Source organism: Vanellus vanellus (assembly GCF_965231255.1).
Source record: "Vanellus vanellus genome assembly, chromosome: 1".
In the NCBI taxonomy this organism is placed as follows: Eukaryota; Metazoa; Chordata; class Aves; order Charadriiformes; family Charadriidae; genus Vanellus; species Vanellus vanellus.
The window spans coordinates 110,374,114-110,395,921 of NC_138905.1; the positions used below are offsets into that span (position 1 = coordinate 110,374,114).

The 21,808-nt window shown below is 38.2% G+C and overlaps 1 protein-coding gene across 1 annotated transcript; it reads right to left on the reverse strand.

Annotated features, from left to right (window-relative positions):
* Window positions 1-303: 303 nt before the first annotated feature.
* LIPI (lipase I) lies at window positions 304-21,728 on the reverse strand (the record flags this gene model as incomplete). The annotated part of the gene is made up of 10 exons (XM_082489123.1): window positions 304-406; window positions 4,254-4,427; window positions 4,790-4,901; window positions 7,351-7,443; window positions 9,245-9,412; window positions 10,564-10,653; window positions 12,090-12,191; window positions 16,428-16,536; window positions 18,169-18,545; window positions 21,680-21,728. 10 exons carry the CDS (start codon window positions 21,726-21,728, stop codon window positions 304-306), a joined length of 1,377 nt encoding a protein of 458 aa, XP_082345249.1.
* Window positions 21,729-21,808: the final 80 nt, after the last annotated feature.

Sequence of the window (21,808 nt, forward strand, 5' to 3'; positions counted from 1 at the left end):
AATAATGTGCCAGGATTATGCAGATAATTCATATTTAATTCAGTAGTTGCTTCACGCTACCAAATAATAATGAATAGACCATTGCATGGTCTCCACCATGATACATTTACTTTATTCAAGTTTCCCAAATACATAGATATCTGAACTTTTCAATTACTTTCACCCTAAGGCACTCAAAGCAAGTAATGCATATTACCAGGTAGACTCTTGAAAATAAATCTAGCTTATCTCGTTTCCTTTCTCATTGCAGTCTTTATCCTGAGGAAGAATCAAAATGTCACTGCTGTAAGAGAAATTAAGTTACTAGAAGCTCTCTCTTCGTTTACCCCTCTCTGGGCAAGGGATAGGTTTGAAGGTCAGTTCAGTGTTCTCCATCAGTACAAAATCATATCTGCACAGCTGCAGCCTACAGAAGTAGATAAAGAAAAAAATGTGCACAACAGAAAAAGTTAACATTAATAGAAAAATATTTCATCATTGGAATCATTAAACCTCCAGTATTTATCACCTCTCAGATACGGTACTCAGGACAATAAGAAATGTCTTCTTGTCTATGTTTACACCCTATTGTACTCATCACAAGAGTAGTTTTGCCAGACTGTGAACCACAACCAGGACATCAGCTGGATGGTGCAAACTGGCATGAGTAAGAAACGTATCACATCACTCTGAAATATGAAGATGCAATGCTTCATCCATTAAAGCCATTAATCTGCATTCAAATTAGTTCTTTAGAACAACGGTCCAAGAACAGCCTAATTCCTCTTAACACTGGGCCTGAATAATTTATTTTGAGTTCCCTAGGTACAAGAGTTTCTCTGCTTTTATTCCACAGAGGAAAGTAGAAAACCATATCATAATATCTTCTAACTCTTTCAGTTGCAATGACAGCATGTGTAAGAAAGTTTCATGCGAGAGAATAATTTGTCATCTAAACACCTATAAAACTTAGAACTGCATAATACTACATGAACACATACAGAGGTCACAAAGGGACTCACACCCACAAAATCTTACTTTTTGAGGTCAGCCTAGATGCTCTGCCTTTTAGGGCAGAGGCAGGTTGTAGTGCTGCCCTTCGTGTGCTACTATAAATAGACAGCAAGAGCTGGTTTGAACAGGCAAATGACTAGCATACCCTCTGATGGCACCTCTAGGAGTATACAAGCTGTGATACTAATTTTATTTAAAATTATCTTCTGTATTGCTCTGAACTCACAGATGTGGCTTTACAACACAATTCACCTCTGTCTGGGATGTAGCATATAGTGAAAGAGCTGAATGACAAAGCCTGAGAAAGAACATCCCGTCAGGCAACTGTTGTTGCCTGTTACTGTGAGATTTCCAGTCAGTTAAGGCTCCACCTGTCTGTATGTGAAAGGACCGTCGGATTTCTATGTAAGAATTTGAGGCCCTTTAAGGACCCCACAAAGCTAAGATAGTAGATTTTATGACTAAGAAGTTCAAGACAGATTCTGGTATTCTGTATAATGCAAAGCATCGAATTTCATCCAGTCCTTCATCCGCAATTTGTTTTGATTTGAATTTAATGGTTTGTTATATTAGTTTTGTAGAGGAAGAAAAAAAAAGACATAGAAGCACAGAAATTGCCAGCATTTTAAAAATTTTTATAAAAACCTGTGAAAGAATTCACAGGACAAATTTCCAACCAGAACAATGTAAGATTATTGCATGCATCTATTTCCTGAGTTGATTTTCAATATCTCATGTAACAACACGATGCTGTATTTTAACACATTTACAACAGTATTTGCAACACAGCAGCCGGATGTGTTAGCATAGCCAGTTCTCCAACAGCAGTTGTCACCTGGGAAGGGCTCTATCTAACCGCAGGGGACACAATGCTTAGTCAAATCCTAATGATGAATACTGGAAACAAAACCATATGGTTTCCAACATGCTATATATCATTTGAAGTGCAATTCATCTAAGCTCGTGATTGTTGAGTACCAGGAATGCCTTACAGGAGGGCAGCCCTGAGGTAGGAGCAGGTTCTCTAGTTCACCGCAAGAAGCAAAAAACACAATAACTTTTTTGTTAGGTGAGGCTTTAATAATCTCTCACCCCATGTGGCTTCTCAGCCGTCTACTAAAAATCAAGGGTATGCTACACTCTCTTGTTCAGTAGAGGAATTAATAAGGTCTTCTTTTTTATTCCTCCTGTTCTTGTTTTGGTTAAAAAAAACAAAGGTTGCTGTGGTAAATATCTTTGAGACATTCACCTTCCCCATCAATTGAGTTTGAATTGACTGACAGGTTCAAAAGCTTTTTGAAAGAACTGACATCTGGACACACGCAAGTTAGGAAAGCTTTCCGGTTTTATGGGTGAGCCGGAATGATTTATCTCAGAGACCAGAAGAAGAGTCTGAAAATTATATGTACCTTTTAGTACTCCCACATTCACACACCATCTGTGTGAATAATGGACAAGCCCAGCAGACAATTGTCAGTGATATTCTGCCAACTCTCACTGTCTGCTCTTAACCCAGATCAGCAGAGGCTGAGACTCCTATTGTCTTTTATCCCTGCACCTGTCCCCTGGTTTTTACCTACTACTTTGTTATATGAATAATTTAAATATTTTAAATGTAGTTTCTAGTTGATTATCCTGTATTCAAGTAATTTTTGTAATTATATGTAACTAAATAAGGTAAATATAGGTAGTTATAATTACAATGAGCGATTATGTAATTATACCAGCCAACATCTGCATTTAAATTACCTTCACATGCGGATTCAATACACTATTTTCCATTGCTATCTAAAAGTATCTAATGTGCCTATATGACTGCCACCTGATGAGGCTCAATGAAGGACTGTAGTGGATCCTATATTAAAGCAAATCAAGTGCATCTTACTTTAAAACTTAAAAGAGTCAGAGTAACAGGAATGAAAACTCAAAACCAATAAGGGCTGTTCACTAAAAATCTTCTTTATTTGCTAGATCAGTATTTGAAAAAGTCCAGAATGCTGATAGGTTTGCATGAAATGTAGCTTCTGATTTACCACCATTGGGTTGAGAAAAAAAAAATTGTAACGTGATTTAAAGCTTTGACTATCTCTCATCACCAAATCCTTTTAAATAAAATCATGCCTGTTCACCCGACGACTTGAGACTTATGGCCTTCAACAAGCTAATAAAGTCTAATGTATATACATTCTGGGGTACTATTTTGATTACTGAGGGTTCTGTTTCTTCCTAAGTCTCTCCCACCTGTCTCCTCTTCTTTCCCAGTAAATGTGAAATAATAGATTACTTTCACAAGGTTTCATAATTTTCACAAAGTATCATACCCAATTCCTACTAGATTATGATCATATACCAAATCAGAACGCCTTAAATGTTATTTCTCAAGTTAACAAAAGATACTGACTAAAGACTTACTCCTATTGCAATATTATTCCCACTCATTACTTATTTGATAACCATTATTAGGTTTTATTTTAAATTCTGATTTGTTGAATCTGCCATTCATATGAAACAAATAAACGTAACACCTCTAAAATAATGTACTCTTGCTACTCCTGGATATCTCTTACCTATTCCATGTAACACATTATTTTCACAGGATGTCAATGGAAAATTTAATTGCTAATGCTATTGTACAAGTAACTCTGGAGATCGAAAAAATGAACATACAGCAATACTGCTGAAGTATTTTAAACAAGAAATAATTAACAAAAGCTTAGTAATTACACTTAATTATCAAAAAATGCAGATTATTTTATTTTAAGTGTAGGCAAGCATAGACTGTGTTTTGGTCTTGGAAGGTCTTTACCTTCAGCAACAAGACCAAAAACCCATTCCAGTCACACAAGTAGCTAAAAGTGCTCCATTTCATATCTGAGTGTGAGAAGCTGTGTTTGGACACATGACTAAAATGAGAAAAGTACTTAATAAAATTTATCTTCTGCAAGAGAAATTAACCATGCAGGTGTACGTCATGCTGGTTTATTTTAAGAGGTCCTTGAAAACCCATTGTGACCAGACCGCAGCAGCAGCCTGCTGTAACAAGCAGCATGCGTGACATCTACTTGTACACGGGTGCCGTGCACTAAATGTTAATGTACAGAGCAGCTCTTCCACATGACAAATTTGATCCTAGGTAGGATGAAAAGGATATTCGTGCATTTAGGAATATGTGACCAAAAAAATCTATATAGGGAAATTTCGGAGGAAACATCCTGAGCAGTTTAGTTGACAGACAACTTTGATACGTTACAAACACTTACCTTTCTGGATTATTAAGAGATTTCAGCCTCATCTGGAGAATCCTAAGCTTATGTTTTGGGCCTATTAAAGTCTTCGTAGAAAAGGTCAAGGAAATTTTTGATATTTTGTCGAGGTCTTGGTAAAATCCAGTTAGTATTTTGACTCTTTTATACTGCTGAAATGTTGAAGCTTCACTAAAGAAAAATATTATTTCCAGTCAGGGTTTTGTTAGCTGAGTAATATTCATTATCGCTAAGCATTATTATTAAGATCAGAAATCTTGTAAGATGTATTGACTTTGAGCATTCAGAACAAGGACACCTAGAACTGGATTCAAACCAGTACCATTCAAGGGCCTGGCCTAGTCCATAAATGGAGAGAGGATCATTTCAGTGAGAGGAGCATTGCCTCTGAGACTGCGCCATATCCAGGAGCCACGGCCAAGTCTTAACAACCTCGTGATACTTTTTTGTCTAACAACTTAAAAGGTTTAGGAAACTCAGAAAATTAGTCCTATAAAGTGATAAAAAAGATTAAGAGACAAAGAACAACATACCTATTCATATCCGATTCTACTGTGTTTCCAGCATGATCTGTTATTTTAACTTTAATGAAACCTCTCCTAATGCTTTTATTCCAGGTAGTAATATCCAGTAAGTAGTTATACACTGCAAAAAGAAATAGGAAATAATAAAATTCAAAGAATGACCTCAACAGGATACAGTTGTTATTATCACCCTGTTAAAAGTATTAACTGGTTGACGATAGGAGTAGCGACTCTTTACTTCTAAGTTACCAGCTCAAAGCAGAATAAGGCAGCTATTGACAAAAATTAGGTTCTAACAAATGGCTGCTTGGAGTTATGCATAATTAGTGTACCATTTCCCCCAGTTCTTACATGGAAACGATTTGCATCAGAAAGCTACCATCAGAATTAGCATGAAGAGTTTGAGCTGTCTGAGCAAAAAAATGGAAAATCAAGCTCTAACTAACACCTTCAGGTTTTGGCAAGCTCTGCAAAGGAGATATTTGAGCTACGAGTGTAGCAACTCTATCATGTTACCCACAAAAGTGACATGTCCAGAAAACAGATGAGATACACTGGTAGGGAGAGGGGAGGAAGAGCGTTGGGACAAGCTTTATGTACAGGCAAAGTGGGCAGTTAGCTACGTGAGCAGATTAATGAGGTAGTAAAAGCTGGAGAGAGACATTATTCCTCTGCCTTTCTTGCCCAGCCTGAGCAGGTGCAGCAGCACAGGGCATCCAAGCACCCCTGCCCTCAGATAAGTCAACCTGCCAAAACCTCTGTGTGGATACCAGAAAAAGTGCATGGGGAGGACTGTGGAAGAGGAGAGGGATCTGATTGCTTTCCTACGCTCCAGCCCCTTCTCCCCCTCCCCTGGAGGGCCCACGGCCTCAGGAGAACAGGCTGGGTACCCGGGGCTGGCACACTCTCTGCACTGGCACAGAGCCGACGTGCTCCGCTGTGCCCTCAGAAACCCTGACCTGGCATGCTACTGCACTCCTGTAACCACCACCAATATTGTAACCGTGCTATGGCTACCCGGAGGAAACATCACTTTACTACTCCCAAAGTAAGGAAGCTATTCAACTTTTTTTTTTTTTTTTTTTTTTTTGGCATGTTGCTTTTTAACATTCTCTCCCTCACCTCATATGCAAAACTTGTCCAGCTCAGGTTTACAGTTTCACTTAGTTTTAAGACCTTTATTTCTATTTCCTCATGTTTTCAAATACTGAAGAATTAAAATAAGGCTTTAGTTAATAAATACCCTCTTTTTCAGACTGGTTTAGTAGACTCATTTTTCTTCTTGACTTTGCATATTTTCCCTTAAATTTATGCTGTCATTAAAATGTTTTTTATTCCTCTCCATGTACCTCCTCCTATGTTTGGTAATATTTCTCCCCCTCTTTCTTCTAGCACCCCTGTACCAGAATACTATATGTAATCTTTTCCTTCTGCAATGTACTCTTTCCATCACCAGGATTCCACCTGCTTGGATTTTTGATGAATGCCCAGATTTTAATATGTGTGAGAGCAAAAGCAAAGCCATATTTTCTGCAGGGAGAATGAATGAGGAGACAGACCTAGCAGCCTGTGCAGCCTTGAGAGCATGGACGAGCAAAGCCCAAGCAGATAGGAGCAGGGGAGAACAGTGGTAGCAGGTTTGGGTTGAGCTGAAAGACCACTGGGAATAGGAGTTATTTCATGTAAAATCCATCACATCTTCCTAACCTCTCCTTGGCCCTTTGGAGAAACAGTGATGTAAGTAAGCATGATTACCACTATAACAAGAGACATTTCAGTCCTTGGTCACAAAACTTGCCGAGATGATAGAAAAATCTAATGGGAAAAAATCATATCTCTTGAATTCCCTGTAAGACAATCCCCATGCTCCAAATCAAAGAACCTTAAACATAACCAAATAGAATAGTGTGCTAACATTTGCATATGGTCATAAAGTCTGTTAATAAGAACAGAAATTAGATGAGAATCTAAACTTGACCTCTACATGGATATCTAAACCGCTGCAGCTAAAGCGCATGCCATAAGAGTTCATTCCCATACAGCATAAACCTGAAACAGTCAGCTGGGTTTTCCTTCCGCTGTTTTACTCCTAGGGAGACGTGGACTTTTAAAAGCTGAAGTAGCTTTAGTTGACTGTGGGGTGCTCCCCTCCTGGGGTGGAACATAGAGGTGTCTCTTTTCCGTCCCTGAGCCAGGGCAGTCTTGCTTCCCATTTTTGCTCTCCAAAAATGGTCGCACTGATCCCATCTAAGCAGGTTCTCTCAGTCCAGCTTTCTCCTGGTCACTTGATTCTTATTTTCTGGCTTACTTTTTCCTCTTGGCAGTCTATCCCATTATCTTTAAAGTCATATTTCTTTCTCAGTTCATGTATTGCTTACTCTTCTGCCACAACTATTCTCCTTCTTCCTCCAGTCTGCAAACTGACACTTAGCTCACGGTTTATTACACCATTTTATACAGCAACTAACAATAACTTTCTACTTTTAACTTGCTTTAACTCCAGATCAGCTAACAAATAACAGCCATAACATTTCATAAAGAGTTTGCTACATATGTATTCAGCCACTCACTGCAGAATGGGTCTTGGTCCGAGGTATCAAAGTAAGTTTTCATCGGTGAAGTCTGTGGGATTAACAGTTTTTTCCATCTATCAGCATAATAACCTGAAATTCAAAGTTTAAATATTTACTTTCAGACATTTAGCAAAAACCTGATCCACATATAATTACACAAAAAAAACCCTCACCCAAAGTGACAGATTTGGCTTTACTTTTCTTAAACATTCCCTGAGAAAGTAAATTGACTTGGAAAATGCAAGAATCCCCTGAGTATAATAGAATGTAGTATGCAAGTATTTAATTCTTCGAATACATTAGTATCACTAAAATTGTCATAATGCTGGAATCTATTTAGTCTAGAGTACTATCTCCAAAAAATACTGCTTATAAACTCCTGCAGAGGTAATGCAAACAAACACAAAAACGTAGCCCACATCTTTGCAGAACCATAGAATCATGGAATCATTTAGGTTGGAAGAGACATTTAAGATCAAGTCCAAGCATTAACCTAGCACTGCCAAGTTCACCACTAAGCCATATCCCTAAGCACCACATCCACATGTCTTTTAAACACCTCCAGGGATACCTCAACCACTTCCCTGGGCAGCCTGTTCCAATGCTTGACAACCCTTTCCGTGAAGAAATTTTTCCTAATAAAATTAGAACCGTAACAGAACAGCTTCACATTAGGTAAATTTTTTTCCTTTCTTTTTTGAATCATTAAAGTAAATATTTTTAAACCCTCCAGTCTATAATTGTGGATATTATTTAATAATATGTTAGATACTCTTTAAACCTCCTAAGCTCTTGGATGTAATGTAGAAAGCATTTTTTGTTGTATGCAATTCTATGCTTATTGTATTTGGGGCTTGTTTCTAAAGTGGTGAATCCTATTCTCTCCCTCTTGATTTCTTTACCTAGACTGGATAATGAGAGCTGGTTCCAAGATGCAGAGATGCCACTGCAAGGCAGCAAGCAGGAAAGTTTGCAGTAGGAGGATCCTGTTCCTCCTCCCAGTTCCCAAATTCAGCTGCCTGCCATTTCCTCCTATGTTGAATGGTTATTAAAAAAAATAGGTGGCAGCTGACTGGTCAAATATTTCTCTACCTCTATCTTGGGCATTCTATGTAAATGCATCAGGCATGGCTGATAACTGTGCTGGGGAAGTCCTGGAGTCTTTGTGCCCTACTATAAGGCCCCATTATTGGGTTTTATTATAATATACTATACAGATCTGTCTGTCTATGCTTTTTCTTCAAATCTGATCTAACTAATTCATGCAGGGTGTATGTCCTAATAGGAAGATGTAAAGAAGACAAGGTACGAATTGAAAGTTAATTTGTATTTAAGTATTTTTAAAATTTCATTCATAAGAAAACCCTAACCACTAGGAAATGCATACTACACACTGTTGTAGCTGTTTTCAAACTGTCCCCACAAGCTCTCTAAAAGCAGTAAAACCCCAAACAACTAAAAACCCCTCCAAATAAAAGCTTGATTCCAGAAGAAGTGCAGAGAAACCGTGAAGTTACTATAAACATTATTACTTTTAAATAAAAACCAAAGGTACTCTAGGGATGATACCACACTATGAGTGCCTAAAGTGATCAACTAAGTAGAAGCAGTTTCTCTGTAGAGAGGAAATACTCTGTGAACCCATTTCACACTGGAAAGCATAATAATCAAAGATTAGGAACATCCAGCACCTGTGTCGAACAGAGATAACTATAAAGCAGAAAAAGCCATAAACTTTAAACTACTTTAAACAGTATGCAGTTCTGCACACGATCTATCTCTACACATCCCTTAACACGATACTGCAGATCTCTGGGGTATCTTCAGAAAGAGGTAGACTGGATTTCCCGGAAAATCTCACCCAGCCCAGAGCAGATACCGTAACACATACCCAATACTGGGCAGGACAGTGGCTGAAAAGCTTCACAATCAACACATTTTCCTCTCTTGTAATCCAAGTAAGAGTCACAAGGATATGTTATTATGTTGCACCTTCTTTTCAAAGACGATAAGAAGAGGAAGACAGATCTTTGATGGTCACACTTAAAATAATGCAGTCCTTCAGGAAAGAAAAAACAAAATATACAAAGACTATGTAATCATTTTTCATTGTGAAAGAGAAGTTGTTATCAAAGTAATCCAATTTACCTGAGCCATTCTTAGTTAGCCATGCTTTTCTTCTCTGGTTATTTGACCACCAAGTGTAAAAAAAGGATGCACGTGCACAAGAAGAAGAAATTGAAGACTGTTTTGAATATTACAGGTACAGAGAAAAGTCTACAGGGTTTTATATGCAAGAAATAGTCTACTAAGTCTTATCAAATTTACAGAATTTGTGCTACAAAACATGAATCTGAGTTAAAATTCACCTTATTACATCCACTGCAGAATGTTTTGGCAGAAAAATTAAGGTGAGGAATGCTTCAGAGATTCCTCTCTCTAAGTTTTTTGGGTAATAAATTCCTTCCTCTCCTAGCAAAACAAACTAGAATTGTACAGATGAAGATGATCCTGAGTCTTCAGGGGTTCTCCCATACTCACAGACACACAAGTGAAAACCCTATGCTTTTGCAGCAACTCTAATTCCTAGCAGCAGTGTGCAGATTAGTAATAGAAAAGTACACAGACATAAACATATCCAAAAAGAGTAAACAAAAACATTGGGCAGCAACCTTGTCTAAGATTTATAGAGGTTGAAATAAGCAAAATTCTGCAGCAAAAGATCATGTCATAAAACTGTTTTCACCCTAGAGCCTAAAAGACCCGTCCAAAACCTAGTTCGTTGTTGCCAACCAGGAGGCACCTAAGACACAGTGAAGACTTGAAAGCCTTGTCTTCCATGTCATACACAAGTGATCCTGTCCAAACTACTTGGACACAAACATCTTCCCCCATGCCTAGCCATATATAAACACAGAAAAATAATGATTGCTATATGCAAATTGTATATATAATACAATAATTCCATCATACCAATAATAATGATATGGTGGAATACGTCTGTTTATAGGAAAATCTTTATTTAAAAAAAAAAAAGGAGTCAAATGTCTTTTCTTATTTCTCATTTGCTGAGCAGGTATGGAAAAGAAAGAATACAATGCCCTCTGCTCCCATATTACTGAATATGTGCAGTGTCCATTGAATTCAGTTTAACCTTTCTAGATTTGATCTCAAACTCTTTTCTCATTAATTGCACACATTTTTATTTACCACCGAATACTGTTTGTGGACAACCAGGCTGATCCATTCCTCCATTTGGATAGAAATCAATGGTTCCTAAAGGTTTCTTGAAACCTAGTGCTAAAGTAAAAACATCATAAATCAAAAAAACATAAACAATTATGCAATCGTTTATCATTACATTCATTATAAAATAAGACGGAGGTCAAAGAAAATTTTTTCAATTATACTGCGTTTTTGTTCTGTAAATGGAAGTCATGTTATGAGTTAAAATCCATCGTTTTTTTCTTTTTAAGAAAATTATACACATGTAAAATGCTGTACACAAATACATAAAATTTTTTGTAAGATTCCTACTGCCACAAAGGAAAAATGAAAGAAGAGAAACAACTATTTAGTGCTGTAGCTGAGACATTATTTGCACAAAGAACTTTATGAAATTCATGTTCTCTCCAGCAACCAAAATTCTTTCCCAACATTAGAGTAAGATTTTCCATTTTTTGCATGACATTGGGTTCTGAGCTACACTAATATAAGCAGTACAGTAGAAAAATCTGTATCTGTCCTATAAAAGACCATGAGTAAGATTTAGCTCAGTCTGACTCACCTTCCTTTTTACCACACATTATCTTTATTCACATAATTAGAACATTAAAAAAATTGGTATTTTACATCTTCACATATAGATTTGTATAGTAAAATGCTTAATTTTTAGTATTATTAAAGAAACTGACGTGAAACTACACAAATAATAGGACAAGTGTTGTAGGTTTGAAGGGTTTACTTATGGTTTTGAGAAAAAAATTAACCCAGATTATAGCATAGATGAAGCAGACTTTACAATGTTCTTCATTTTAACCCTACATTAATGTGACTTAGAATTTTAAGCAGTGGATCTGCAGTGTACTAACATGATACAGCTGAGACTGGCTGTCTCAGAAGGGACTAATTCAGTGATAATTATGTGCTTACAACCTCTATGTTCATATACTAATACAGCAAAAGAATGTTAACGCTAGACTATTTCGCAAATAGCAGTATCATAAATTAACGCACTAGGCACGCTTTATTCAATGTGCAGACTTGTGGGTTTTTTTGTATTCAGAAGGAATACATACAACAAACAAGACAAATGACAGTGGTGTAATCACTACTTTTGCATGATGTTAAATGGACTTCTGACTATATGGTTATCTACATATGCCTTCAGTCAGCTGTTGGACATAAAATTTATTTCAATATTTTCAGGTTCAGTCATGAAACTTCCCTCACTCAATAACATGGCTACTCACGTCAGAACTGAACAAAACAGCCCATCATTGCTTAAGTCATTAGCAAAGTTGAGTTTCGATTTCTTGATGAATAAGCATAATAACATATAGTACGATTTCAAAAGTATAGACATTGTAAGAAAGCAACAGCATAGGGATCCAACTGATAACACAAAATATACTTCTGCAGCACTACTTGGATGTTACTGAAACAGCTTATCCCTTCTCTTTTGCTTCCCCGCCTTTCCTCAAGTTGAAATAGGAAAGTTAAGGCTATGTCATTACCATCAGTATCTGAATGGATTACATCAACAAATTGTGCATCAGTAGGATCCAGTCTCCCCTCTGGTGGTTCTCTAGAGAATGAAGGGCCCGCTGGATCAAGACCTAAATGAAGATAAAACTAGCATTACAAATCCTGGGGTCTGTTTCTACAGATATATACCAGACCAACATTTTGGCCTTATTCATCAATGACTTTTAATTTTCCCGGGATAATAACAAAAATAAAAAACAGCACAGTTGTTCTCAAGTTTCTATTCTTCAACTTGCTAAGCAAAGCAAGGGTTCCTACCACAAGACCGATCAACCCATATCTCTGAATTTCTCTCTCCCCCTAATTAGTTGTGCTCATCTCCCAGTTCTCCAGATGAATTCTAGGCCAACAGCATTAGGGATAAAATCAGGAGAATTAATTTTGTCCTTTTTCCCAGAAAATACCGTACCTATTGTGTACATCATAAAAACAAAACGCACAATGTAACTACTCTCACCACCAGAATACAAGATGAAGTCATCTGAGATGGAGACAATTTCAAACATGCCTCCATCATTTTATCAGTTGGTGTTGGAATTACTTATTGAAAAACAATTCTTGCATACACCTAAGTGAAACACCAGTTTTCGACTACATTTTCACCTGAAGGAGACTTGGAAATCTTATACTCAAATCAAAACTCAACTATGACAAAAGAGATTCCAACTGAGATCCACAAAAAGTACATTATATCAAGGAGGAGGGAATTTGGGTGGCAAAGTATTTGAAGTGTAAACACTGCATATTCTCATTCATTTTAGGGATAGGGAATTATTGTTGTGCAGCCCCAAAGCCTGATAATTTTCAAGATCATAGAATCATAGAATTACTGAGGTTGGAAGGGACCTTTAAGATCATCAAGTCCAACCACTAACCTACCCTGACAAAAACCACTTCTAAACCATGTCCCTAAGTACCACATCTACCCCTTTTTTAAACACCTCCAGAGATGGTGAATCCACCACCTCCCTGGGCAGCCTGTTCCAATGTTTAATAACCCTTTCTGTGAAAAAGTGTTTCCTAATATCCAGTCTAAACCTCCCCTGACATAACTTAAACCCATTTCCTCTCATCCTATCACTTGTCACCAGGGAGAAGAGGTCAGCCCCCACCTCTCTACAACCTCCTTTCAGGTAGTTGTAGAGGGTGATAAAGTCTCCCCTCAGCCTCCTCTTCTCCAGGCTAAACAACCGCAGTTCCCTCAGTCGTTCCTCATAAGATTTGTCCTCCAGACCCCTCACCAGCATTGTAGCCCTTCTCTGGACACTCTCTAACACATCAATGTCCTTCTTGTAGTGAGGGGCCCAAAATTGAATGCAGTACTCAAGGTGGGGCCTCACCAGAGCCAAGTACAGCCCTAGTCCTGCTCACCACACTATTCCTGATACAGGTCAGGATGCTGTTGGCCTTCTTGTCCACCTGGGCACACTGCTGGTTCATATTCAGCTGGCTGTCCACCAACACCCCCAGATCCTTTTCTGCCGGGCAGCTTTCAAGCCATTCCACCCCAATCCTGTAGCACTGCATGGGCTTGTTGTGACCCAAGTGCAGGACCCAGCACTTGGCCTTGTTGAACCTCATACCATTGGCCTCAGCCCATTGGTCCAGTCTGTCCAGATCCCTCTGCAGAGCCAACCTACCCTCAAGCAGATCAACACGCCCCCCTAGTTTAGTGTCATCTGTGAACTTACTGAGGGTGCATTCGATCCCCTCATCCAGATCATTGATAAATATATTAAAGAGAACTGGCCCCAGCACCGAGCCCTGGGGGGCACCACTTGTTACTGGACACCAACTGGATTTAACTCCATTCACCACCACTCTCTGGGCACAGCCATCCAGCCAGTTTTTTACCCAGCAAAGAGTACATCAGTCCAGGCCATGAGCAGCCAGTTTCTCCAGAAGAATGCTGTGGGAAACGGTGTCAAAAGCTTTGCAAAAATCCAAGTAGATAACATCCACAGCTTTTCCCTCATCCACTAAGCGGGTCACCTTATCATAGAAGGAGATCAGGTTTGTCAGGCATGACCTGTCTTTCACAAACCCATGCTGACTGGGCCTGATCACCTTATTCTCCTGCATGTTCTGTGTAATGGCACTGAGGATGATTTGTTCCATGACCTTCCCAGGTACCGAGGTCAGACTGACTGGCGTGTAGTTCCCTGGATCCTCCTTCCGGCCCTTCTTGTGGATGGGTGTCACATTTGCCAACCTCCAGTCAGCTGGGACCTCCCCAGTTATCCAGGACTTCTCATAAATGATGCAAAGTGGCCTGGTGAGCACTTCCGCCAGCTTCTTCAGTACCCTTGGGTGGATCCCATCTGGCCCCATAGATTTGTGAAGCAGGTCCCTCACCATTTCCCTTTGGATTACAGGGGCTTCATTCTGCTCCCCATCCTTGTCTTCTAGCTCAGGGGTCTGGGTACTCAGGGAACAACTGGTCCTACTGCTGAAGACTGAGGCAAAGGCAGCATTAAGTACCTCAGCCTTTTCCTCATCCTTGGTCACAAGTCTGTCTTTCACAGGAAAGGGAAGTTGTTAGCTGAGGTTTGCTCTGCTCCTATGTTCTTGACAACAAAAGCATAGACAAAGAGTGGAAAATAAAAAGCAGCAAAGATGGAAAATACAACTGTCAAGGCAAAACTTATCGCTACACTTAACTGACTCCTAATTACATTCTCACGGACTGAGAGTCAGTTACAGTGTATGACCTTAAATTATCCAAATTTGTATTACAATTTAAATGGCAGATGTGCTTTAAGAACTAGTTTAGGAAGTTTCTCTCTCAAGATAACCAAGACCCAAACTACGCAGAGGATCATGGAATGCCAGGAATACACATTCATAGTACCCCAGGTGACAAAGGTCATTGTTTTAGTCCACTAATTAGTTTTATATTCCAGAAACCTCCAAACAGTGAAGCAGAAAATATGTTTTTCTTTTTTTTTTTTTTTATTTTTAATCTAATTTTTCCAACAACTGGCTCAACTTGTTTGGAAGAAAAAGTATCAAAACAATCAAATAAGAGGTTATGAACCTTGTGTGTTTGGACCACTCAGTCTTTGCCTTTATTCATCCATATCTGTAATTATAAGAAAGTGAATGAAACATCTCATATAATTCCATTTAACTGTGAGCATCTGAGTACAGAAATTACATGGCTCTACTAGCTCCTAGTTAGTGTACATAGAGGACACAGACCTGCTAGCCTAGCATTGCAATCAAGACTGTTCCTAACCAGTGATGCCAACAAACTCTAGGGTTTGCATGGAAATGAGTAATCTTAACCAAAGGAATATAACTGGAGCCTATCACACTCTTAGAAAATGCCCTGGCTTTCAGATTACTGTATGAAAAGGGAAGGGGTATCTAATTCCCCTTCTTAAGACTGGCTACCGCTCCTCTTACATTTTGGAAAAAAAAATTACTTAAGTACTCTGAAGAGAGGTTTTGGAGCTATGGATCTCAAGGAAAGGTAACTGCCTCCTTTCAGCCTGAAAATAGCGGCTCTCATATCCTAAACACTATCAGGATCCAACAGTCCCTACTCTACTTAACACCCTTCTGATAGCTAGCTTAGTCAGCTTCCTCCTCAACACACTAGCTGTGGTGACTTTTGCTCTTTCACCACAAGAAGTATCTGGAGCCTGTGCACCCAACTTAGCATGGTGGATTCTGCCCTAGGAACCAGCATCTAAAAGTTAATCCCAAACTTCATGCGACCCTGGTCCTGAAAGCTGTACCCACAGGAGGTTACTCCAATTTTCACTGTATGCACCACTCCCACAGATGACAGTGTTGACGATGTAGCAAGTATGAGGTAAGATTTGCGGTATCCATACACAGGCTGGACACCTGCTTTAAGCTCCCTGCAACAGATAGCTCAACGTCCTAAAGCCTGCACCATGTTCAGATACCTCAAACTGAAACTAAATCCTTGTGCCTGATTCCTGTGGTCTGACCAAGAGCTTTTGAACTTTCCTTTGCAAGGACCTGACTTGCTCCATCCACTAGACAGAAACTCAGATAGCATGTCATTTAACTTAAGTGGCTTTTGGATATAGCACTCATTTTTCATTTGAGAGACTAGAGGTAAACAGGTTGGGAAATTTCAGCTGTAACTTACGTCCTGAAGGCAGACTTTTGCAATTTTCTGAACTTCCATCAGGGACACTGTTTCCTTGTGTATGTTACTAAAGAGTCAGTTCTGATTTGTAGATATTTCAGTGCTAGCATCTATGTGATTCGCAGTTATGACAACAGTACAAGGTACATCAGAATACATGTATCAGGATTAAAAGCCTTACCTGTAATTCTGCCAATTCTGCCATTATATTTCTGGCCAACAAAACCAGCTACATGAGCCCCAAGACTAACACCAATCATGTATATAGTGTCAAGAGAAGCTCCATCTACCTGTCAAGGGAAAAAAAACAACAAAACAAAACAAAGCCACAATGACACACATGGTTAAGTGAACGGACCTCAGTAGACTGATTTAGTTTTCACTTTTTGTCAGTACCCCTAAGTTATATTTCTAACACTCTAACTTTGAAAACAAATGGGAATTACAAAGTTCTTTTCAGTTTGACATTCTGTATGAGTTAAACAGTGTAGTAATTATGAAATTCTTTGACTAGAAAAATGTAAAAAGGGAGCTTGAGTCTCATTTCTCACAAATTGTCACACTAGTTATAAGGGGAGCATGGGGACAGAAGAGGAAGATATTTACCAGATTCACAAGAAAGATGAACCAAAACTATGAACTAGGGAAAAAAAATCTATCTCCCCCTGCCTTATCTTTCCAATAAAATAAATATAAAACATAATACCATTAACACTTATGCCATAGATATGTTGAATAATGGTGCCAAGTGCAAACCTGCAGAAAAGCCTTAAGGTGCCCATTTTCTAAAGCAGGCAGTATTTAAAAAAAACCCAACAACCTACCAACAAACTCTGAAAGAGTATCAGCAGACCCGTTAGAATCTCTACAAAGTGATGGGATGATATGTGGGATCTGAAATATTAATGCATCTCAAAATGCATTAACAAAGGCCTCACGACAGCTTGCAAGTATGAAACCGATAGCTGTGGGACACAACATAGCCCACCACCATCATTTTGATGACTTGCACAAGACGGGCCCAAGCATGCCCTGCAGTCGTTGCTTTGCCAGGCAGATCTGCAACCAGCAATTAACCAAAAATCTGCATCAAGAAATTTGCAAAATACACTTTCTTAACCCACTCCGCATTGGAGCCTGTTCTTATAGTCCTATTTTATTTTTCTAGTCCATTATTATCACTATATCTAGTCCCAAAGGGCAGATTCTCATTGGGTCTCTCTTCTTTCACCTCATCCTTTCACAAAATGCTGGGGGGTTTATTCAAATTTCACATGAATATTCTCTGACTGCACAACATTCAAAATTTCTGAGAATGGCTGGAAAAAGAAGTGATGAGAATAGAAGAACAATCAAGTGATTAATCTAACAATGCCATAAATGAGATGATAACATGTTTTGTTCATTTGATTAAGGAATAACTCTAAAGCCCAGTTAAGACCACTGGCATCAACAATTGTTTCAGCAACTCCCTTTAGAATCAAGAAGTTTGTATCATTTTGGAACAAATATTTATGTCTGTCAGTGATTTCTTTTTATTTTAAAATCTTTAGTTACAGTAGTTTAATAGTGAAAAGAGTAGTGTAATGTTTTTGTAGAATTGTAATGTTGCATACTATTTGAACATCTGTCATTTCACTTCCCCACTGGTGCATTCACTCCTTCCAGAAGACCGAAAACTTCCATCTGGCTAAAGAAATCAGACGCACTCTTAGACATACTTCAGTGAAAGGGAAATAAGAATTCAGGTGGAGTTAAAGATACGCAGTAATAACTGCATGTAAAGTTAGGAAATACTTTGGTAAAGAAATGTCATTTTATATTGTTCACTGGGCTTCTCTTTAGACATATTTTAAATATCCATTCCCACCCAAATGATGCTATTTAAACTTATTCAGAACAGATGCAACTCTCTGCCTTACCAGCATCTGGTCGACATGGTTCTTCAGTATTTCTGCAACTTTTCTGCAGTTTTCAACAGCAGTTATATAATTCACAGTTGTAGCACCACGATTCCAATCAACTATAATGAGATTAATATCCTCTGCAGACAGTAAAAGCTCCTTTATGTCACCTAGCCATGCTGGTGGAGATCCCGTTGGTCTAAAGCCATGAATAACAAAGACAATTTTCTTTGAGGTATTAAGGTACTCAGATGCAGTAACATTATGTTCAATGAGTCTCTCAGAACAATTTGGATTTTCCCTTGTGTATAGCAGTAGCTGGACTTGGAGTTCTGTTCCAGTCAAAGCATTGCCTATATTAAGATCTGTAAATTCGGGACAGTTTTTCTCCTCATCTGAAAAAGATGAAAGACCGTCATTTGATAAGTTAGACCACCTGAAATACCATGTCTTCACTTTTCTTTCCACATTTTTCCAGTAAAAGGGAAGAACTTCCATTTTATTCACTCCAGACCTTCGGAATGAGGTGCCAGAATGTGCAGTGAACAATGAGGAGACACAGTTTAACTAATGACTCTGCAGGTACCACTGTGCTTCTCACCCTTCAAATACAAAATTAACCTTTCTAATTGTTCCTGAACCATATATTTTCTCCATAACAAATACAAATTAGTAGTCAGTGTTGATAAGATCCTTTGCTTAACCATCAAATTCACTTTCTCAGAATTTTTTCACAACTAGTGCGTGTTGTATAAACAGGAAGACTGCTGTGGTTGTTTCTTCCTCTTTTGGGCAGCGTATCAAAGTTGCCAATCCTTAGGCCTTACTGTTTAATCTAGCAATAAGAAACAGTTGCCTAACAGTACAGGATGACCCAGAACCCTTCCCTAGTTTTGGATCACCATAAGGACACCATTAACAAGGAACAAAGAAAGAAAAAACACAGGATCCTGTTCTGAGTTTGAAAAAATAAGAATCTGTGAGGTCAATGTACATAATGGCATAAGAAAAACTGTAGTATTTAGCATTTCTGTACTCGGACAGTTATGGTATACAAGGTTAAGCTGTAGATCAGTCAGGATCAACAAGAGGATGGACATTTTCAAAAGAGTCTAAAAAGACTTTATTTTTTTCCCCCTGTGTGCTGATCAACGTCAATAGTTAATAGTTTAAAAGATATCCTTTGGCTGCTGAGGTCACATTGTGTGGATAAGCCACTTCAGGATTCCGGGGACAATGTCGATGCCTGTCACAGTTCTTCTGTGTGGCCTCTTCACCTTCGTGGTGGTGTTAGTTGGCTTATGGACAAAGAAATTTGGGACAATCTTTTGACTTCTAGTGGGCTACGCTACTCTACACAAGGCTTTTGTCTGATATTTGATGGCACGTTTCTCAATTTTCCTGTCACGAACAATTTTGGGAAACAAGAGTCAGTCAACTTCTAAAATCAAAAGTAGGAAGAGGGATAGCACCTACTCAGTTCCTTAAAAATAATAAAAAAATTAACCTGAACTTCTCAGAATATTTGAGTTATAGGAGAGGCAGTTCCAGCTCTTCTCCTTTTCCCAGCAAGGAGTTAGGAGGCAGAACCGAATCCACCGCATTTGCACATCTGAGATGGACAGAGAGCCCTCACTGGTTTATAAAGCTGTAAGGGGCAAGTGCAGGGGGGGTAACAAAGTATCTGAAAAACATATCTGATACTGTAGTGCAGACATAAACAAAGCTAAATTATGTGAAGTACAGCACTTAATATGGTAAAGACACTAATTCATTTAGGGTACTAGACCTCTAGGCCAAACCGTGTATCTACAAGGACTAGACCAGGCACCTCTGGACTCAACATCACAAAAAATAATGGATATTTCCAAAGCAGAGCAGCGTAGAAGTTACAGAGTGTTAGAAATGGCCTGACTCAATTTGCTGTCTCAAACCATCCAGACAAAAGTTTCATGCCTATCATCACCTTATGACAATAGCTACAATTATTACGTCTGGGAAAAGTTAGAATTACCTATATTTCAAAATAAATATCACTATTCTCCTCATTCGGACACTGAATAATTTAAGTAACTTTTACTGAGATTACTGGTAAGGTTGTTAACTAGCTACTGACACAGGAAAGCATCTCAGTTTCATTGTTGAGACTTATCCAAGAAGTAGTTCTGAAATTAAGAGATGGTCAGCTGCAGTTGCCTTGAATTTAATGAAAATAATATTCAAGGACAAATGTCATACACGTGACATGATACTGAGATGTTAATAGAATCTGTCACATTTAACCTCTGGTTTTCATATAATGGTATACAACAATAAAATTAGAATAAAAATTATATTACGCAAATGTCATACGCAAATCTAAATGATAATAAACAGCCAGTTAATTACATTTTTTCTATTCAGATTCAAAGCTACAACATGAAACTCTTTCATTTTTGCCTAATATTGTTCTTAAATCCAAGTTTAATCACTGATCCATATAATTCACTCCTACATATCTAACATATAAAAGATTCATGCTAAGATATTGTTGAAGTGTTCCTCCATATCCTTTCATATGTTTTGATTTTTTATCATTTGGTTGGTAGAAATAAGAATTAACTCTTCTAAAGCCAGTGGAATGACAGTGACATAAAACAGAGACACAGTCTGGCCAATGGAAGTGAGAAATCTATTACAAGGAAATTAACTGACGAAACCTATTTACTAGCTGGCAAATGTGAAAAAGGAAACAACTAGTTTACTTATGGCTGTGAAATGACAGCAGTTATTCTTTGAAAAGTAAATAGAAAAAAAAAAAACAGGTGATGTCTTTACTGTGGAATTAGGTAAGTACTATAAATAAATTTATGGATTTAATACTTTGAATTGTTTAGCGAGGAGTCATTGAGGGGAGGTTTTTCCAACTCCCATTTCTGATTGATTACTGGAAGGAATACCCAGCTGCCCTTTGTGCACACTTGCGGGAGTACTCACATACACTTTTTGGTACGGTCAGAACAAACAGGTAGGTGTTGGGCAGGTACATATGCAGTTTAACCCAGTTAATATACAATCTTAACTTTCCTGTGTACATTTGTAAGCGTTGCAAGTATCTTCTGTCATTGAAAAGGGGAAAATCTTAATTGCACACTGATTTTTTTGTAACTAAATTTTGCTACTTAATGCATAATGTGTAACTTGAAAACTTGTCAACCTATCAAATCAGCAATAAACAATAAACTTACATTAATACGTTAACACTATTTCACAATTACCTCTTTACTTTGTACAAAGTGCACATATCTGAGTGTCTCTCTGTGCAAAGTACAGCCAGAGATAAAGTATCGGGCTTTGTTCTATTTACTTTAAAATTAAAAGCTACGTCTCAGTTTCAAAGTGATCAAATTCTCTTTACCAATCATCTGCTCCATTAGGCATAATTCACTAGGTTTAATCTTTTGGCCAATTTAAATGAAGGAACATTCAATTTTTACGCTTGAATAGAGCCAAGAGACTACATCACAAAGAATAAGCTAATGGTTCTTACCTGATTTCACCCAGTATATCAAACAGATGAAGAAACACAATTTCAGCATGGGGAAATGGAGAAAAGCAATATGTAATATCCACAGACAAGTGGCAAATCTAGTGTTTTCTTACAGTATGCTGGATTCCT